The sequence below is a fragment of the Bombina bombina genome, chromosome 1, assembly GCF_027579735.1.
Source record: "Bombina bombina isolate aBomBom1 chromosome 1, aBomBom1.pri, whole genome shotgun sequence".
Taxonomy (NCBI): Eukaryota; Metazoa; Chordata; class Amphibia; order Anura; family Bombinatoridae; genus Bombina; species Bombina bombina.
The window spans coordinates 27972869-27995081 of record NC_069499.1 but is presented as its reverse complement, the minus strand read 5'-3'; the positions used below and the strand labels follow the sequence as shown (position 1 = coordinate 27995081).

General features: G+C 38.7%; 1 protein-coding gene across 1 annotated transcript in view; it reads right to left on the bottom strand.

The window, feature by feature from the left end:
• Positions 1 to 22213, bottom strand: part of KCNH5 (potassium voltage-gated channel subfamily H member 5) — a 1175650-nt gene that overhangs the window by 893221 nt on the left and 260216 nt on the right. Inside the window, exon 5 of the mRNA XM_053697286.1 lies at positions 3033 to 3148. Within this exon, the coding sequence (XP_053553261.1) occupies positions 3033 to 3148 (116 nt within the window). The remainder of the gene's footprint in view (positions 1 to 3032; positions 3149 to 22213) is intronic.

Sequence of the window (22213 nt, the reverse complement as noted above, 5' to 3'; positions counted from 1 at the left end):
AAAGGTGAAAAAGTCTTTCTTTATTTGGATATAACAACCTTAGAAACAGTGACGTTTCGGATCTACATGGTCCTTAATCATGCATAGTTAAAAACAACTGAACATACACTTTAAAAAGGGTATCTGGACCTATCAGATTACAGCCTGTATTATTAATTGAATTAACTCATACTTGTCCAGGTTTCTAAGAATCCCATTAAATAGTGACCTCTAGTGCCACCAGAATACATACCTAACAAAATCTATAAAAGCAAATACAAATCATAATCTCTATTCAGACCATAAGGGTGTAATGTGTTTAAACGTTTAATCCATCAGACTTCTTTTTGTCTCAGTTTTAATTCCCTGTTACCCCCTCTCCTATGTATGGGAATATGATCTATTACTTGAAATCGGAGCTGACTAACCGTATGCCCCATCTGTGTGAAGTGTGCAAAAACTGGTTAAGACATATCCTTTGATTCAATAGATTCTTTATGTTGACTAAATCTATCACTGGCAGCCTGGGTGGTCTCACCAATATAACACACATGGGCACTTAAGGAGATAAATTACATAATCAGTTTGGCATGTATATAAGCCATTAATAGTAAGTTGTTTTCTTTTATCATTTTGTGCTAGGAATTTTCCTTTAATAACGGAATTGCATTGAGCACAATGTAAGCATGGATAACAGCCCATATTAGGTGTAGTTGATAGTTAATATTTGATGGTTTAATGGTACCTTCATCTGCTTTGACCAAATTATCCCTAAGATTTTTTTACCCGTCGATACGATGGCATTAGGGGCAATTTAAAAGCTTCCACTTCTGGATTGTATTTTGATAGCAGGTGCCAGTGTTTTCTCACTATTTGGAAAATATCCTTACTTCTATCACTGTACTCTGTAGCAAACACCAAACTATTGTTGTCATTCTTACTCTTTATCTTCTTCCTATCAAGATCCTCAATGCTATTTACAATGTTCTCTTTGGGGTAGCGTCTTTGTTCAACTTTATTACCCATAGATCTTAACCTGTCTGGTATATTTATGTGTGTGTATGTATGTGTATATATGTGTGTGTGTGTGTATATATATATATATATATATTTATGTGTGTGTATGTATGTGTGTATATGTATGTTTATGTACAGGGAGTGCAGAATTATTAGGCAAGTTGTATTTTTGAGGATTAATTTTTTTATTGAACAACAACCATGTTCTCAATGAACCCAAAAAACTCATTAATATCAAAGCTGAATATTTTTGGAAGTAGTTTTTAGTTTGTTTTTAGTTATAGCTATTTTAGGGGGATATCTGTGTGTGCAGGTGACTATTACTGTGCATAATTATTAGGCAACTTAACAAAAAACAAATATATACCCATTTCAATTATTTATTTTTACCAGTGAAACCAATATAACATCTCAACATTCACAAATATACATTTCTGACATTCAAAAACAAAACAAAAACAAATCAGTGACCAATATAGCCACCTTTCTTTGCAAGGACACTCAAAAGCCTGCCATCCATGGATTCTGTCAGTGTTTTGATCTGTTCACCATCAACATTGCGTGCAGCAGCAACCACAGCCTCCCAGACACTGTTCAGATAGGTGTACTGTTTTCCCTCCTTGTAAATCTCACATTTGATGATGGACCACAGGTTCTCAATGGGGTTCAGATCAGGTGAACAAGGAGGCCATGTCATTAGATTTTCTTCTTTTATACCCTTTCTTGCCAGCCACGCTGTGGAGTACTTGGACGCGTGTGATGGAGCATTGTCCTGCATGAAAATCATGTTTTTCTTGAAGGATGCAGACTTCTTCCTGTACCACTGCTTGAAGAAGGTGTCTTCCAGAAACTGGCAGTAGGACTGGGAGTTGAGCTTGACTCCATCCTCAACCCGAAAAGGCCCCACAAGCTCATCTTTGATGATACCAGCCCAAACCAGTACTCCACCTCCACCTTGCTTGCGTCTGAGTCGGACTGGAGCTCTCTGCCCTTTACCAATCCAGCCACGGGCCCATCCATCTGGCCCATCAAGACTCACTCTCATTTCATCAGTCCATAAAACCTTAGAAAAATCAGTCTTGAGATATTTCTTGGCCCAGTCTTGACGTTTCAGCTTGTGTGTCTTGTTCAGTGGTGGTCGTCTTTCAGCCTTTCTTACCTTGGCCATGTCTCTGAGTATTGCACACCTTGTGCTTTTGGGCACTCCAGTGATGTTGCAGCTCTGAAATATGGCCAAACTGGTGGAAAGTGGCATCTTGGCAGCTGCACGTTTGAATTTTCTCAGTTCATGGGCAGTTATTTTGCGCCTTGGTTTTTCCACACGCTTCTTGCGACCCTGTTGACTATTTTGAATGAAACGCTTGATTGTTCGATGATCATGCTTCAGAAGCTTTGCAATTTTAAGAGTGCTGCATCCCTCTGCAAGATATCTCACTATTTTTGACTTTTCTGAGCCTGTCAAGTCCTTCTTTTGACCCATTTTGCCAAAGGAAAGGAAGTTGCCTAATAATTATGCACACCTGATATAGGGTGTTGATGTCATTAGACCACACCCCTTCTCATTACAGAGATGCACATCACCTAATATGCTTAATTGGTAGTAGGCTTTCGAGCCTATACAGCTTGGAGTAAGACAACATGCATAAAGAGGATGATGTGGTCAAAATACTCATTTGCCTAATAATTCTGCACTCCCTGTATGTGTGTGTGTGTGTATGTGTTTGTGTATTATGTTTGCGTGTATGTGTGTGTATTTTTGTGTGTATGTTCATGTGTGCATGTGTATGTGTTTGTATGTGTGTGCATATATATATGTATTGTGTGTGCACGCGTGTATGTGTTCGTGTGTGTGTGTGTATATATATATATGTGTGTGCGGGCATGTGTGTGTGTGTTTGTCTGCTAGGAACCAAAACAATATATTTAAAATAGTAATGTAAAAGGGACATAAACACTTCTAATACCATTTTTATCAAAGTCCAAAAATTACTTTTCACTAAACATAACATGCATAGTACAACTGCAAGTCATTTTACCTCCGCTAATCTGGAATGTTTGTGGACCACTTCGGTTTTGTTCATGGGAGTCAGCTGCTGAATAACACTGCGGCTGTTTGTCAAAGCTCGTGTTAATCTGGCGAATTTTGTCCATCCTTAGAAAGAGAAAAAACTATATATCATAAAAATAAACCACATTTTTACACCTTGTCAGCAATTTGATAAAAGCAAGGGATGTCTACCACCAAGACTTGAAGGCCATAAAAGTCAAAAACTGAATCGCTTGAGATCAGGTCAAGAGATTCTAAAATCTTTCTATGGTGACTGCACTCATGGATTGGAGCTGGACATCCCTACTTTACTCAATATAAGGTTCTCTATTTTCAAAAGCAAATTCTCTGGCTCTGACACTCTTCAGATGTGTTAACATCTGCAGCCATTTATCTTTGTGAGACTAATAACACTCAACTTATTTGTTACATAAGTGGCATTGCCATATTGGGCTTGGGACTCTTTATATTTTGTATCATTGATCTAAAATGTGACACAAATATAAAACAAGTATGTACTGCAGTACGTGCTAGTACCTTTAAGTATGGGTTTATTAAAGAGACATGCAATTAAAAATAAACGTGATTCAGACAGAACATGCAATTTCCTTCTATAGTCAAATTTCCACTTTCTCTTGGTATCCATTACTGAATCTTACTTCCATGCCATGAGAGAATACTCAGGTAGTCTCAGGAACACACAAGTGTCTTGAGTACTGAATGTATAACTTTGTTACAAACATTGCTGCAAATACTGCTTCCATATAGTGCTCTAGACACATGCATACTCCTAAGCCTCTATTAAAAGGAGGCTAAAGTGATATGAAACCCTACATTTTTATTCTGTGGTTGACAAAGAACATACAATTTTAAACAACTTTCCAATTTACTTATTTTATATACTTTTCTTCTTTCTCTTGATATCCATTGTAGAAATGTATACCTAGGTAGGTAGGCTCAGGAGCTGGGAGCTAAGTGCTGGTGCTGCACATATATGCTTCTTGTGATTAGCTTACCTATCTGTTCAGCTAGCTCACAGTAGTGTATTGCTGCTGTTTCAAGAAAGGATACCAGGAGAATGAAGCAAAATTGATAATTAGAACATTGTTTACAAATCTATGCTGTATATGAATCATGAAATAAATGTCTTTGGTTTCAAGTTCCATAAAAGACATAAAATATTTCATCTTGCAACTTTCATTTTGCCTTCCATGGGGCCGATTTATCAAATGCTGGGCAGACATGATTCACTATAGCAAATCATGTCCGCCCGACATTGCTAAATGCCGACATTTCTTGTGAAATGCTTGTGCAATATTGCCCCCTGCACATTTGCAGCCAATCGGCCGCTAGCAGGGGGTGTCAATCATCTCGATCAAATCGGATCGGGATGATTGCAGTCCGCCACCTAAAAGGTGACGGATGGAGGGGCGGAGCCGGCCAACGTCTGTGATGGCCGCATGATTCCTAGCTCCGGTTAAAGGAGCTCTTTCCACGGCACATTAAGGGGACACCCGGGCCACTATAAAGCTGGAAAAGGCAATTCAACCTCAAGCGAAGTTCCGGAGCACCGAATGCAATGCCCATATCGCTAAAATAAGAAGATTGGCAACGGAACCAGATCCCAGAGCACAGCGGGCCTAAGTGCGCATCACGCCACAGTGAAAAGACAGTACACGCGCCATTGCTGCAAGGGGTAAGAGTGAAATACTTAGTGCCCCAATGATCGCACATCAACCTATCGAGTGCCCCCTCTGAGTAAAAAGACCTGTGGCCCTGTCGATAGCGCAATTTGAACTCCTAGAAACGGCCATGCAATATACTCCATAGCAAAATCAATTTAGGCCTTACCGGACAGGCTATCATTAACTACTGGGGCAGAAAACATCACATTCCCTGCAATTACAGCCCAGCAGACAACACTTAAGGCACAGTGCTGAGACGAACAGCTGTTTATGGAGTGCTGTCTTTAAACATGTGAGCAGACCCTTACATAAATCACACTAAACAGCTTAAAACGACATCGATCTACAGGAGTACACAAGCTTAAAAGTACACAAGCCACTTCACTAATAGTTGTGCTTAAACAGATCGACACAGATTGACATTATACAACTGGTAAAGATACCATATTACATCACATCTAAACGAGACATTTGTTTATTTCTTTTAATATCTTCTGCCTGAGCTGGAATAATCTGTGCTACTTTTAAACTGCAAAGTGACTAAGCTAAATTATAGCTTGGAGATTGAAACTCGCCAGACTCACTAATATTGCAAAACTAGCAATGGCGTCCAGACGCACACCTAAACCAGATAAAAATATTAAAAGCCTAGCAACTTCCAATGCAAAAATGGACAATTTTTTTAAAGTTCTAGAATCCTCCATGTCAGCTACAGCCGATCCAACAGACACTGAACAAACCACATCTGATGTGGACTCTCCTGCTCTCCTCACTAAAGCAGACATACAAAATCTGCCGACTAAAGCAGACTTTGCATCCTTTTTCACCCGTGGGGAAACTTATTAAAGAAGGACTATCTGAAGTCAGGAAAGATCTCTCAGACTTGGGGGATAGAGTTTTACAGACAGAAGAAGATTTAGAACAGTTTTCAAATACTACAGAACTCCAGAATCGTACTCTTCAAGTGCATGATGACATGATACAGCAGCTTCAAAACCAAGTCGAAGATTTGGATAACAGAGGGAGACGGCAGAATCTAAGAATAAGAGGCATCTCAGAGAAAGTTACAACCTCCCAAATCCAACAACACCTACAGCAGCTGTTCCAACACATTCTACAAGAAGACGTTTCAACCATCCCTCTAGACAGAGCCCACCGGGCACTACGCCCGAAACCTGCAGACGATAAACCGCCTAGAGATATAATCCTGCGATTTCAAAATTTCAAAGACAAGGAGAAAATAATGACAGCCTCGCGGAAAGCACGCCAAATTCTGTTCGAAGGAGATACAGTACAAATATATGCAGATCTGAGTAACATCACACTCTCCAAGCGCAGAGAGGCGAAATACCTCACTACACACCTGCAGGACTTAAAAATACCCTATAGATGGGGTTTCCCATTCTGCATTAAAGTATTACATAACTCCCAGATTGTCACATATAGCCACCCAGATGACCTCGAGCAATTTTGTGACAGCCTAAAAATTCCACCTCCATCTATACGCTCGACGCTCACTCCACTGACAGGAGATAATCCAACATCATTGGCACAGAAGCAACAGAGACCTGCTTGGACAAGAGTCTCCAGGAAAACTAACCAAGGGAACCAGAAAGCAGCCCAACAAGAAGAAGGACTGACATGAAAATAAAAGTGCTAAGAGACTGGTTACCCTTACAAATGTTTATTACCCAGTATGATAATATGTCAGAAACCTAGACATATCTGGTAACATATTTAGAAAATGTTTTATACCTAAATTTAAATATTTGTATTATTACATCAAACTAGATTGATGCTAACTGACCAAGTCTTACCCACCCCCTAGCTAGGCCTTCCCCCTATAATGCGTTTAAGCCCCAAATGGAAATGCTCCGTCATAGTAACTTCCTTTTTTTACTATGATCCCCCCATCCTATTTGAAATACTGTTTTAAGTATTTTTGTGGTATTGTTAGTTATGATGTATTATTGTTAATGTTTTATTCGTTTTACTTACATTCTTTATTTCTTCTAGCAGATCCTCGTACTAAAGGGGATTGCTACTCCCTATACAACTTCTCTTTTCCCTCCTACCCTTTCTCCGACAGAGACGAAACTGAAAGGTACCAACAACAGGCACCCAAACTCAGGTACTGTAACTTGCAACACGTAAACGCTTACACAGAATCAGTAGTAACCCTCTCCACATTAAACATAACATTCTACAGGATATACAAGCTAAATTACGCGAACATCACTATACATAGAGCATATGGCGGTCCCTGATCTTTTGTTAATCTCCCAAAATGTTAAAGGCCTAAATTCACCCACCAAAAAATCCATTGCCCTCAATTGGTTTCACAAACATAAGGGGGGGGGGGTGATTTTCCTACAAGAAACCCATTTTTGCAAACATATAACAACGAAATGCTCCTCTAAACAATTCCCAGTAGGATACTTTAATTCAGCCCCTGCTAAACGGAACGGAGTGGGTATACTATTTAGACATAATGTCCCTTTTCACCTCACCCAGCAACATACAGACAATGAGGGACGATTCTTGATCCTAGTGGGCACACTCTACAACCGCCAAATCACTTTTGCAACATATTATGCACCAAACACGGGCCAGGCTCGTTTCTTCAAAAAGCTAATCAGAACATTACTAGAGGTGGCACAGGGAACATTGATTCTGACAGGAGACAGCAATGTGGCAATGGAACCACCATTAGACTGCTCTAATAAAAAAAGCTCAATGCCCAGGAGTTCTTTAAGTGTCATATCAAGGGCTCTACGCAGTGCCACACTCTTAGATACCTGGAGAATACAACACCCCACACAAAAGACGTATACTTTCTATTCAAACCCCCAAAAATCATATTCCAGAATAGACCACATATTCATAGACCAGAGCAGCTTACCCCTAATGAAACACACGGAAATTTTACCGACCCCATGGTCTGACCATTCGATGGTAACGCTATCTTTAGCCCTACCAGACAAACCCCTTACTAACCCACACTGGCGACTAGATGAGACACTGCTATTGAAACCGCTAATTAAAGATAAAATTATACGTTCACTTAAAGACTACTTCCTGCATAATGCAACCCCAGATACATCCCCTGCCATGGTATGGGAAGCTCACAAAGCAGTAATTAGAGGGGAATTTCTGAAACAGAAATCTATAATGAAGAAAAATTATAACAAACAATACAACATGCTAATTCATCAACTCCGAGATATAGAGAGGTTACATATGCAAACCCCTACTAATGAACGACACATAACTCAACTAGCGAAGACTAGACGCGAATTAAATTAACTACTCAACAAAGAAGCGCAAAGAAAGGCAATATATCTAAACAAACTATATTTCATAGAAGGCAATAAGGCAGGTCCACTATTGGCTAGAACCCTTAAAACCCGCACAAACACTCAATTTATTCACAAATTATCACAGCCAACCACACCAGGAGAATACACACATGACAGTAAAGCAATTGCAGAGGTCTTTAGAAATTACTACAAAAACCTTTACAATATCCCTGAGACCCCATACTCCTCAGACTATGGAGCAATAGATTCTTACATACAGAAAGCCAACATTCCAACTCTACCCGAGCACATCTCGAAACAAATGGAGGACCCCATATCCCTCCAAGAGGTCATTGCAGCCATACAGAATACACCACTACGTAAAAGCCCCGGCCCAGACGGCCTATCGGCCTCATACTATAAACAGTTCCAATAAATTCTGGCCCCTCATCTTACTAATCTTTTCAACTCTCTTGATATAGATGGACTGCTCTCCCCTAACCTCCTGGAAGCCCATATATCTGTTATACCCAAACCAGGTAAACCTCCCACAGAACCAAGTAACTATCGCCCAATATCCCTATTAAATGGGGATATAAAAATATATGCCAAGATACTGGCAAACCGGATCAGCAAAATACTTCCAACTTTAGTACATGTAGACCAGGCCGGCTTCGTGCCACTCAGGGAGGCCAGAGACAACACGATTCGAGTTCTCCATTTAATGGAATACGTTAAAACAAAACAGATCCCAGCAGTCCTGGCCTCCACTGATGCAGAGAAGGCTTTTGATAGGCTGAATTGGCCTTTTCTGCATAGTACACTAAGACACTTTGGGTTTGGGGAACTAATGATTAAACGAATTTTCCATCTATATAATGGCCCCTCTGCAAAGGTCCGCGCAAATGGGGTCCTATCACACAGTTTTAACATAAATAACGGGACTAGGCAGGGTTGTCCACTATCACCCATTCTCTTTGTCCTTACAATGGAGATTTTAGCTTGTCATATCAGGAAAAACCCAGAAATTCACGGCATCCCAATCGGTCCAGACTCCCACAAGTTAGCTATGTTTGCAGATGACGTGTTGATCACACTGACTCTTCCCGACATCTCGCTGCCCAACCTGACCCTGGAATTTGATAATTTCAGTAAATTCTCACATTTCCATATCAATTATTCAAAATCTGAACTCCTAAATATCTCAATGACAGCCAGTACCTTCGCAGCTTTCACGCCATCTTGTCCGTTTAAAATCCAATACTCACATCTCAAATACTTAGGCATAATGCTATCCTCTAATTCCTCGAAATGGTTTGCCCTAAACTACCGACCCCTCCTACACTCTATACAACACTCCCTATCCTCCTGGAAGGAAAAGCCCCTGTCGTGGTGGGGCAGGATACAATCAATCAAAATGACAATCCTCCCCAAAATCTTATATATATTGCAAGCGATGCCACTTACACTCCCTAAGACATTCATACAAAAACTTCAAAAAGCCATAAATACTTTTGTGTGGGGGAGGTCACGCCCAAGGATAGCTTGAGGAACAATGTATAGATCCCTCCAAAATGGGGGACTGGGCCTACCAGAGTTAAACCTATATTATCACGCATCAGTACTACAGAGAATCCTGGATTGGCACTGTAGGAGAGACTCCAAAGCATGGGTTGCGATTGACTCCCAGCTACTTAAATCCCCCAACCCAGGTCCCCTATGCTGGCTCCCAAAAGCCAAGCGCACCCCTGCTTGCCAATCATCCGCACTTTACCGACACATATTTAACACATGGGATCACTTAATTAAAACTACACCGGCCCTGTCCACACTTGTGTCCCCGCTTACCCCAATTTTTCCCAACATAGAACTAATGGGGGGATACGAGAACAGGAGAAAAGACACACCAATTACTGAACTATTAGACTCTGTTCCCATGGCACGCATGCTTACACAAGGCAAACTAAAACCCAGAGAGGAACTCTCACCAATTTTATTTGGCTCCTTTGCCCCATGGCTAAAATATGCACAGTTACAACACTTTATACAGACTACTCCCAATAAAGCAGACCTTATTAGATTACCAACACTTTTTGAGCAAACATGCCTTAGGGGGAGCACTACCAGAGGTACATTATCACTAGCTAAGGGCATACTTCAGAACGCACAATCCCCTCCACTCCCTCCATATACAGCTAAATGGCATAAAGAATTAGGCATAGACATGGATACTGAACAGTGGCTACAAATCTATAGAAACACGCGTACCTCCTCCACCTCACCTAAAGTAATTGAACTCAATTAAAAAGTGCTTATGCGCTGGTACTTGACACCAGTTAGGCTAAATAACATTTACCCTACCTCCTCACCCTCGTGCTGGAGAGGTTGCACCGAGCGAGGCACCACATTACATATGTGGTGGTCATGCCCCAAACTACACTTATTTTGGAAGGGAATAGAATCCACATTGGGGAAACTAGCAGAGGCAGACTTCCTTTTAAACCCAAAATTGATCCTCCTAAACGAGACCCCTCCACTTCGCTGTAAAATTAGAAAGACATTGATACGAATAGGACTCAATAGCGCCAAAACACTGATCGCCCTACATTGGAAGTCCTCGTTAATACCCTTACAAAATACTGACAAGATGCTTTCATGTGAAGAATATGGATACTTTAAAAGAGGTAATTCTGCATTCTATGCAGATGTTCGTTTCTACTGGGATTCTATCACTATCACACAACCACATAGGATCCCCCATGTGACAAACACTCCACTAGAATAGGGAAGCTATGAACATATTACTGAATATACTTTGCCTCATACACTGTTGGTTGAGAGTGCCCCACTACCTTATTGCAAGCTACAATTCAGGGATGTCTCTGTCGGATACCATCCTTCTCCCTTTCCCCCCCCCTCTCCCCCTTTAATTTCTTTTCTTTCTATACTTTCTTTTGGTTTAATCCAGAAATTATTGTAGGTTCAGAGCAATGTAATTGCAACCCTTTATAATAGCTCCACTTTAACTGATATACCTGGGCGAGGAGAAGACCAACACTTACAGAGAGCGAATATGGACAATAAAGAACTCTATAAAGGTCTATAATTGCCAGGCAGCTCAAAGTCCAGATGCCCACACTACAGACATTAGATGCCTGGATTTTATGGTCAATGTTGTGGATAATAGATCAAACAGTGTGAACCTTATGATTTTGTGTGCGCAGATCGCACTTTTGTGACTTTTTTACTTTTGTTAAACTGGTTATTTGTTGACAAAATCAATAAAAATTTAATTTAAAAAAAAAAAAGGTGACGGATGAGTTAAGGGGCAGCAGCCTTATGACCGCTGCTTCTTAAGTTATGTTTCCGATGAGCCAGAAACATCAGGGGTAGATTGCATCATCCGCTGCTTGGTAAATGTACCCCATATCCCTTTAAGATGTAGAAGGAAGCTGTCTAGGGTAGGTCCCTCACAAGTGCTTCTGTCTTGCTGCCCATATGATTCAGATTTTTACGCTAAAACCCTTTTTTTACCAAATTGTGCTACTGAAAAAATGACTTTGCACTGCAGGGAGTTGAAGGATTCATGTTATAATTCCTATAAAAAATATAACACAAAAAAAACTGTAGTTGAGTTAGATCCTGGACTGATGTGAACATGAAGTTAAAGTTACAAAGGGAAAACTTCTGAGCCAAAACGTGTAATGATATAAATCCGAGGCATCAGGCCCTGAATGTCTGTTTCCGCATTTGCCTTCAGGCTCCCCAGAAACAGCAGTTATGAAGCAGCGGTTTTAGGACCCCTGCTCCTTAACTGGTCCTCTAAAGCTGCAGACATCAATATGCCTGATCCTATATGATCGGCTGATTGACACCCCCTGCTAGCCGATTGGACGCAAATCTGCAGGTGGCGGCATTGCACAAGCAGTTCACTAGAACTGCTTGTGCAATGATAAATGCCGACAGCGTATGCTGTCGGCATTCAGCGATGTCTGGCGGACATGATACGCTACAGCAGATCATGTCTGCCAGACAATAATAATTCGGCCCTATATGTAAAAGCTAAACATTATTTAATTTTGTTTTATTTTACAATAATTAAAACAGATCAATACAGTATTGGAATAAAGTGCTTAGAACAGCCAGCATTATAAATCCGTGCACAAGAATTTTACATAGGTATGAAATTCTCTCTGTTACGATCTAGAGGTAAATCACAATCTATTGGCTGAGGCCTTTTTGGCTCTTTTTCTGGCTGAGTTTTCATTTTAAGGAGATCGCTATAGTGCATTTTGGCTTCTTCCCATACCCGCAATCTTGTTTTTGGCTCACAGAAAAAAAAAAAATCTATTTTCAACATGGAGCCGAAAAGTTCTTGCCGATCACAATCTATTTTCTAGAAACTTTTTAACACCTTTGGAACACCAGTTTTGCTTTTCCAAATTTAACACCTCAAGGCACTTGATAAAGACCTGAAATAACCTTTTGCACATCCTTGTAAGTATTCCAAGACTATTGTGAATCATAATATTATGTTGCACATGTGCAGGGCACTCTGAAAAGGGCACAGGAGAGATTTTAAAGGTGTATTTGCATATATGCTATTGATTCATTAAAGCTCTAATCATTGCTATTGTATAGTCTGTCTGCAGAGGGCAGGGTACACATATACATACTGTATATATAGGTTCATTTAAATGATATCCTCCACAGCTAAGGGGACACACAGGAAAAGTGACGTCAGGATCCCAACATCAAGAAACGGTCAATCTCAGGATAACACAATCGTGAGTACAAAAGAAACCTATTGCAATCCGATTCCATCTTCACTACTGCTAAACCATCTAAATGCCAATTATATGTCAGCATGATGGGCATATTGGGCATGATTGCTCAATCACTATTGACACTTAACTCTTAAAAAAAAAAAATCTTAAGAATATTTACATTAATTAATTTTAAAAACTCCATTTCAGGCATTTACATTCAAAGACATGAAAACTACAGATTTATATTAGTACTTATGGCATCTTCTTCAATTACATTTTAACATTAGTTAAAGGGACAAGAAACCCACAATTTTTTTCATGATTCTAATAGAGCCTGTGATTTTAAACAAATTTCAAAAGTACTTCTCACTGGGCTTTCCCAATGTGTTCAGCGTTTCAACAAAGGATACCAAGATAATTAAGCAAATTTGATAATAGGAGTAAATTCAAAATGTGTTTAAAATTGTATTAATTTTATTTGAATCATGAAATTATGAAGTAAAAATGTATCTGCAAACAAGTTCAACAAGAACGCGTTTTATAGGGAAACGCACTTTTGTGCACTCAAAGCCCAAACATGCATTTTACAGTGCTTGTAAATGCATTACTGGACTCACGTTTACGAAAGTGTGATCCCGTTTAGAAGTTTAATAAAGTAGGTGCAATAAGTATTCTAGCCATTTATGCACTGAAAATCATGAAATCATTATGTTAAAAGTTTTGTGCCAATAAAACAATGTAACCACACAAATCTGGCCAAAAGTTTACTTTCTCACTCTACACAATAGACACATTTAGCTTTGCATATTAACTGCATTTTTTAAAGATTGTTCAATATTTTAAAAAACTGTTAGATTTCAACTTCCCAACGTCACAATATACATTCTAAGGACAATAGCATCTTTTAAAAACAATTTTTTTGGACGTGTATGTAAGAAAAAAAACACTAAAAAAACGATGAAATGGCAAAAGATCTTATATTGTTAGTGATGGTATGATTGACTTGTTTAAAAAAGTAAATAATTTATCAATGTTAAGGCTTACCGGAGGTATATGCACCGTATTGTAACCGGTGCTGGCAGACAGACTAACACTTTCAGTGGTTAGCACACTGGGGGGCCTCAGGCAGGTTGTACACAGGTGGTACTCAGCGTTTACTTGATTGGATATGGATGAGCGTCTGTGCAGTTGATGTGTGAAACACTGCGGTAGGTAAAATACTTTGAAACCTTTTCCAGGAAGGATCAAAAAGAAAACGAAGGACAACTTCCGTATGTTTAAAATTGAATAGTTTTAATCCATACAAACTGCTACGCGTTTCTAGACCATAAACCGGTCTACTTGTATGCCTGAAGAAAAGACCGGTTTATGGTCTAGAAACGCGTAGCAGTTTGTATGGATTAAAACTATTCAATTTTAAACATACGGAAGTTGTCCTTCGTTTTCTTTTTGATCCTTCCTGGAAAAGGTTTCAAAGTATTTTACCTACCGCAGTGTTTCACACATCAACTGCACAGACGCTCATCCATATCCAATCAAGTAAACGCTGAGTACCACCTGTGTACAACCTGCCTGAGGCCACCCAGTGTGCTAACCACTGAAAGTGTTAGTCTGTCTGCCAGCACCGGTTACAATACGGTGCATATACCTCCGGTAAGCCTTAACATTAATCACCTATTCGGCTCTGAGTCAACAATATTACGCTATGTGTCGCCCTCTTTTCTACTTCTAATTTACAGATATCTTCTTCCCGAGGACCAGAGGAGCTTTGCCGCCAGCACATTTGATTGTGCTTCAAAATACAGCACCATCTTCTCACACGAACTAATATGGTTTGTCCTTAGACACGAATCACATATTTTATTTTATTTTAGCGCACCCCGCACACGGTTCCCCTTGGGGTTCCCTCTTTGACTAAATAATTTATCACATTGATATAAATTTAGGAATGCCCACTTGCATTTAATACATAAGAGAGATGCAAAGAGCTTTAATGAACTGAGACCATGAGGCCCATTTATCAAGCTCGGAGCAAGTTATGGAGCTAAGACCGCTGCTCCATAACCCTGTCCGCCTGATCTGATGAGGTGGACAGAGATCGCCACAATTCAACACGATCGAGTATGATCGGGTTGATTGACACCCCCCTGTTGGCCGAGAGTCTGCAGGGGGCGACATTGCACCAGCAGCTCTGCTGGTGCAATGCTGAATACAGATAACGTATTGCTCTCCGGCTCTCCGCATTCAGCGATGTCTGTCGGACCTGATCCGCACTGTCAGTGTATTTTCAGTGTCTTTTGCTTATGCGCAAAATAATTGTTGTATTCCAAAAAGTTTAATGAAAAAGGCTGGTTTGAGACTTTATATAGTGCCGCTATGTGTTGGGTCCAGAAAAAAAATAAAAAAACTGTGAATGTGATTGGTTCAAACTGAAAAGTACTTATCAGTGGTCTAAAACCTGATATCAGCTGATAGATTGTGAGAAGGGCTAAGCTAGGGATAGATAGACCTTAGTAGCTTGCGGGATGGGGCCTTTTTAGCCCACTTGTGCCTTTCACTAAAAGGAACATTGCTGTAGTATATCAGTCTGATCCTATTTATAAGGACACTCCTGTCCGGAATAATCAATGTGCAGCAGACATGATATGCTACATTGTATCATGTCCGCTCGCACATTAAAAAATTGACCCCTCTAAATCAGAATTACATTTTGTAAGATGGCAACATAAATAGAGTATTACCAATATATTTTATCAGAGATTGAAAACTTATATTACAAAGATGAATAGAAAATACAAACCTCTCTTGTGATTTCAGTCTCTATTTTTTAAAATAAGAACTTCAGCGCAAACACATTATAACTGTGACTAAGACAAAATAAAAATGAAAACATGAAAATAAATCTTCAATTTTGATATCATTGTCAAAATTATGAGCAATCTTTATTCACAGAATAATATTGGTTTAGGATTCCATTTTGGGATGCCTCATGTAAAGGGAGGGGGGAATAAAAAAGACAAGGAAAACAAAGTTTTTGAACCTTGATCTAAGTGAAATGGTCCATTTGGAAGCAGCTACCAGTATTAAAGGATTTTCTTGTGACATATATTTAGTCCAATGCTTCCTGTGATCAAAACACTTATAGCAAGTAGATATGTGCATGGCGAAAAAATTCGGTTCGGTTCGGATCAATTCGGAATTTTTCTAATTTCGATTCGGATCGATTCGAATTCGGAAAATTTTGAATCGATTCGTTTCGGATTCGTTTCGGATTTATTCGGATTCGAAGAAATTCGGCTGGATTCGGTTCGATTTGGTTCGGAAATTTGGAATTTCGGTAAGTGTTAGGTGGGATTAGACTAGTATTATGTACTGTATATTAGGTGTAACCCATAGCAGAGTGATATAACCTAATATACTGTACAATACTAGTGTAATCCATGGCCATCCGAATTTACTGAATAAATCCGAACTAATTCGGATTTATTCGGTAAATTCTGCAGTATTTTAATTCGGAAATTCGGTTCGATCCGAATCTCCGAATTTGCTGAATATTCAGAATTTCCGAATCGATCCGAAACGAATTGCACATATCTAATAGCAAGTTTAAGTTCACAGGTGTTCAAAAAAATCCGGTTTCTTGGTACCATATTGATAGGTTTGTATAGTTTCATAGCTTTTAAAGCATAAAGGCAAAAATGAGCTTTAGCTCAGGGCTTGACAAATAGAGAAATCAGTGGAACCACACTTCCTAAAGTTTTACTTCTGGCTCCAAAATAGTCTATTCTACATACAGTATGGGCTAGATTACAAGTGGCAGAGTATTTTACTCTTTTGCAATCGCGAAATCTCTGCTAGGATTTTCATTTTTGCCCTTGTCGGATTCTCGGCCCATTTTTGTCTCAGCACCCTGGGTTGCACTTGCTGATTGGTGGCCAGATTTAACACAAGGCGCTAGCGACACACTGGCAACATTATCTGATTTGTTGTGCATCTAGTCCCTCACGGAGACACGGACCAATCATATTATGCAATAACAGCTGAGGGCACATCCAGAGAGCTCTGTTCTAATCAGAGCCCAGGTTCCGTAACTGCCTCTGGGAACCTAACCATGGGTCTCACCCCCCACTATGTTCTCCAGCAGATTCTCGGACAGAATGCGCATGCAACGGATTATAGTCTAACAGACAAATGTCCATTGAATAACAATCTGGCCTGTCCTAGAACCTTTAAAAGCATGTCGTGGGGGTGGGACCCATGGTTAGGTTCCCAGAGGTGGTTGCAGCGCCCGAGGCTCTGATTAGAACAGAGCGCCCTGGAGCATATCTGTCCTCGGCTGTTATTGCATTATCTGATTGGTCCGTCTGTCCATGATGCACCGGATGCAAAACCAATCGGATAACGTTGCCTGTGTGTCGCTAGCACCTAGTAGATTTAACCACCAATCAGCAAGAGCTATCCAGGTGCTGAACCAAAAATGGGCCAGCCCCGATGCATACATTCCTGCTTTTCAAATGAATATACCAAGAAACTAAGAAAAATTGATAATAGGACTAAATTAGAAAGTAGTTTAAAATTGCATGTTCTATCTGAATCATGAAAGAAAACATTTGGGTTTAGTATCCCTTTAAGAAAATATATCTTAGCTAAGAATCTTTCTGCATTTTGCATATTCATATCTACAGTTTGGGATGAAATACAAGTCATGATTTGTTACATTTTAAAGCATATTTATAATATTCCAATACTGTATAATTTATAAATTAAAATAAATAAATGAAAGCCACTTTGTTGCATATTAAAATTAATTTAAAATTAGTCTTGTTTTTCTTTTCCACATTACTTTTGTCAAGAAATAATCTATTGAACTGGAAATTAAAATTCATGTGAAAACTTTTATGTCCTTGGCTACCAGAAAGGATTGCACTTTGCTACGCAAGAGGTTAATACATTTTCTGGCACAATCAAGAAACTACTTTCCTATTTCTTAAAGTCACATGATATAAACGACTTCCCCCACAATTAACTGCAGACAGTGTTCTCGTGGAACAGAAGAAATTATTGCACTGAGAAGAAAGCAAAAAGGATGTTTTATGAATAAGCGAGATATTGGTCACACAAACAATGCTAATGGGGAAAAAACAAATATGTTCTGATTTACAGGACAACACAAGGGAAAGGAAGCATATGCATATGAGGCAAAGCTAGATATTTACACAAGGTACAAATATATATTAATACAAAGGATGCTACATTTATTTACAAAGTTACATTTTTGGGGAAATTGTGTAAAATTACTTTATACAATAGCAGAGAAATGAGTTTAATTTAATTAAATTTAGAATTGATTTTCACTTAGAAATAAATATGGATGCACTTAATATATGATGCAGAGGCTGCTGATTTCAGTAAATAGTTAATTGCTCTGTAGACTCAGTATTCAGTCTGATGAAAACAGAAATTTGTCAGAAAAAAATATAAGATAGTCTGGCTTTAGGTTCCAGCAAACTATACTGGCGTATCCTAAGGTATTACTACAGCAGACAATGAAGGTATATTTGAGAAATATCCTACATTCTAATATTCCAGTATTACATTTATAATACATATAATATATATATATATATATATATATATATATATATATATATATATATATATATATATATATATATATATATATATATATATATATATATACACATGTAACCATCTTTCTATGTCTGTGCTCTCTTTCCTGATTATCGAAAACTCGCCGGAACACAGTGAAATCACACAAAATCTTTGGGGGTTTTTTTGTGCATAACATTTTAATGTATGAGTCTCTCCTTCATATCCTGAAACCTGTGTAGCGAGATAAACAGATAGCAAGGTAAAATTTCCCTTTTAAAATTTCTTTGTGGGAACTCGCAGTACTGATAAGATTTAAAAAATCAAACCAGGCCAGAAAGCTGTAGATCATCGTTCTTTTGGCTCTCCAATCATATCTATCTATCTATCTATCTATCTATCTATCTATCTATCTATCTCTATCATCTATCTATCTATCTCTCTATCATCTATCTATCTCTCTATCATCTATCTATCTATCTCTCTATCTATCTATCATCTCTCTCTCTATCTACTGTATCTCTCTAGCATCTATCTATCTATCTATCATCTATCTATCTATCTATCTATCTATCATCTATCTATCTATCTATCATCTCTCTCTCTATCTACTGTATCTCTCTATCATCTATATATCTCTCTATCTATCTATCTCTCTATCATCTATCTATCTATTTATCTATCTCTCTATCATCTATCTATCTATCTATCTATCTATCTATCTATCTATCTATCTATCTCTCTATCATCTATCTATCTCTCTATCTCTCTCTCTCTCTCTCTATCTATCTATCTATCTATCTATCTATCTATCTATCTATCTATCTATCTATCAATTTCTTTATCATCTATCTATTTATTTATCTATCTACCATCTATCTATCTGTTTATCCATATATCTCTCACACACCTTATCTCCATATAATTATCAGAACCCATGAGTTTAGGATGAGATCACATTCATCAACAGATGTTACAGAGACTTATATTCTCATTATTCTTTTCTTGCTGACAAATGTGTCACATAAAGCCCCAGTCTGCATAGAGCTCACTAAGTGGATATTTACACAATTTTTCCAAATACTCTTATCTACACACCAGGTAATTTATATGCCATTGTATTCCTTAAATGGACAGTGTCTTTCTAATATTCTAATATTTAAGGATTACATATGCATGAGGCAAATAATCATTGAATAAAGTTGTCTATTAATCTTGTTTTTCTCCTTGTTTAATTGCCACACATTTCTAAAACAGGACAGACAATTTAAAAGCAGAAAGACAGAATCCCTTTCCAGGAAATTAGGTTTTAAAAAAGAGGTGATTATATATATATAATACTAATCATTTCACTTCCAATAGCACAAATGTAGAGTTGGAATCACAATTTAGTCAACTAAAAACATTATTCTTAATCATTATTCTTAAAGTAATGGACAAAACATTTCAAATGCCTTTAGTTATTAATGATACTTTAGTATTGATGTCCCTAGCAGAAGGAATACAAACTTTAAATGTTCTATTCTAAGCAATATACTGTATATTGGCTATATAACTACGCAGCACCCCAAGCCAAAATAAATTGCATAATCTACCCGACTCAACTAGGAAATATCAAGTATTTCATGTAGATGGGTCACCAAAACTTACTTTGAGTGTTTTTTGGATGAGTTGTCCCAAGGTTAGCTGTGTGAGAAAGAAGCCCAGTTTTGTCGTTTTTTTACATTTTTTTTTTCATATTTATTTTTAAAAGAAATTGTCACTGATGTATACATAGAATGAATGACATGATCTAAACTATAAGCACGAAACCCAACAAAATATAGTTTAATAATATAACACATTTGAAAAGATGAGTGATGAATCAGGAGAAATCAGTTGGTTTTTCGTTATTTACCAAATACCAAGTGAAAGTACAACATAGAAATGTATTGCAGTTTCCAGTGAATTTTATTGTCACATACACACTATTGAGTAGACCTCAGTATGACTTCAAGGAAAGGAGCTAAGTTACAACAAATTATATCAAATTGTATAGATTTTTTTTTTTTTAACTATAGGCTGTACATGAGTTATGGGCATTTAATTTTGACCACCGTATCACTATAAGCTGTCTCAGTTATGTTAGTGATACAACTATGGTCACAATATTTTCAAAGGTTTTTGTGCAGATGTTCTCAAAGTTCTTCATAGACATGAGTCATAAGTAAAACATGTAGCAAATTAATTCAATGTTGATAATGGCTGTCCTGTTTTTTCTTAACCAACATTATTACTGCATGAAGTGTGCAATAAACAATTTTGTATCTGTATGAGATGTGGCTGTCAGCCAGTGAGTGCCCTAGTCAAAAAGGATGACCTTCCTAGAGTCATTCTGATGTAACTGATGAGTCTAAACTAGTCATCAGACGTCATCCTGAATTATGCTCACAGGCGGAATTATGTCAATGAGATGACTCTATAGTCATTCACTGGCTGCTCATGCTTGTGAAGTAATCAGGAATCTGCTAATTATTCTGAAGTCATCACCCAGAATGTTTTACCTTAGGTGATGATTTTACAAGCCTGATGATGTCTGATGATCTGCAAATAATTTCTAAAGTAGTTTGAAGATCATCACTCCAGAATGGTCTCTAAAATAATCCTGTTTGTCTTGGAAGTGCCTGTCAGCCAGTGAGTGCTAATACAGCTGTATGAGATGTGCCTGTCAGTCAGTGAGTGCTAATACAGCTTTATGAGATGTGTCTGTCAGCCAGTGAGCACTAATACAGCTGTATGAGATGTGTCTGTCAGCCAGTGAGCACTAATACAGCTGTATGAGATGTGCCTGTCAGCCAGTGAGCACTAATACAGCTGTATGAGGTGTGTCTGTCAGCCAGTGAGCACTAATACAGCTGTATGAGATGTGTCTGTCAGTCAGTGAGCACTAATACAGCTGTATGAGATGTGCCTGTCAGCCAGTGAGCACTAATACAGCTGTATGAGATGTGTCTGTCAGCCAGTGAGCACTAATACAGCTGTATGAGATGTGTCTGTCAGTCAGTGAGTACTAATACAGCTGTATGAGATGTGTCTGTCAGCCAGTGAGCACTAATACAGCTGTATGAGATGTGCCTGTCAGCCAGTGAGCACTAATACAGCTGTATGAGATGTGCCTGTCAGTCAGTGAGCACTAATACAGCTGTATGAGATGTGTCTGTCAGCCAGTGAGCACTAATACAGCTGTATGAGATGTGTCTGTCAGCCAGTGAGCACTAATACAGCTGTATGAGATGTGCCTGTCAGCCAGTGAGCACTAATACAGCTGTATGAGATGTGCCTGTCAGTCAGTGAGCACTAATACAGCTGTATGAGATGTGCCTGTCAGTCAGTGAGCACTAATACAGCTGTATGAGATGTGCCTGTCAGCCAGTGAGCGCTAATACAGCTGTATGAGATGTGCCTGTCAGCCAGTGAGTACTAATACAGCTGTATGAGATTTGCCTGTCAGCCAGTGATCACTAATACAGCTGTATGAGATGTGTCTGTCAGCCAGTGAGCACTAATACAGCTGTATGAGATGTGCCTGTCAGCCAGTGAGCACTAATACAGCTGTATGAGATGTGCCTGTCAGTCAGTGAGCACTAATACAGCTGTATGAGATGTGTCTGTCAGTCAGTGAGTACTAATACAGCTGTATGAGATGTGTCTGTCAGTCAGTGAGTACTAATACAGCTGTATGAGATGTACCTGTCAGTCAGTGAGCACTAATACAGCTGTATGAGATGTGTCTGTCAGTCAGTGAGTACTAATACAGCTGTATGAGAT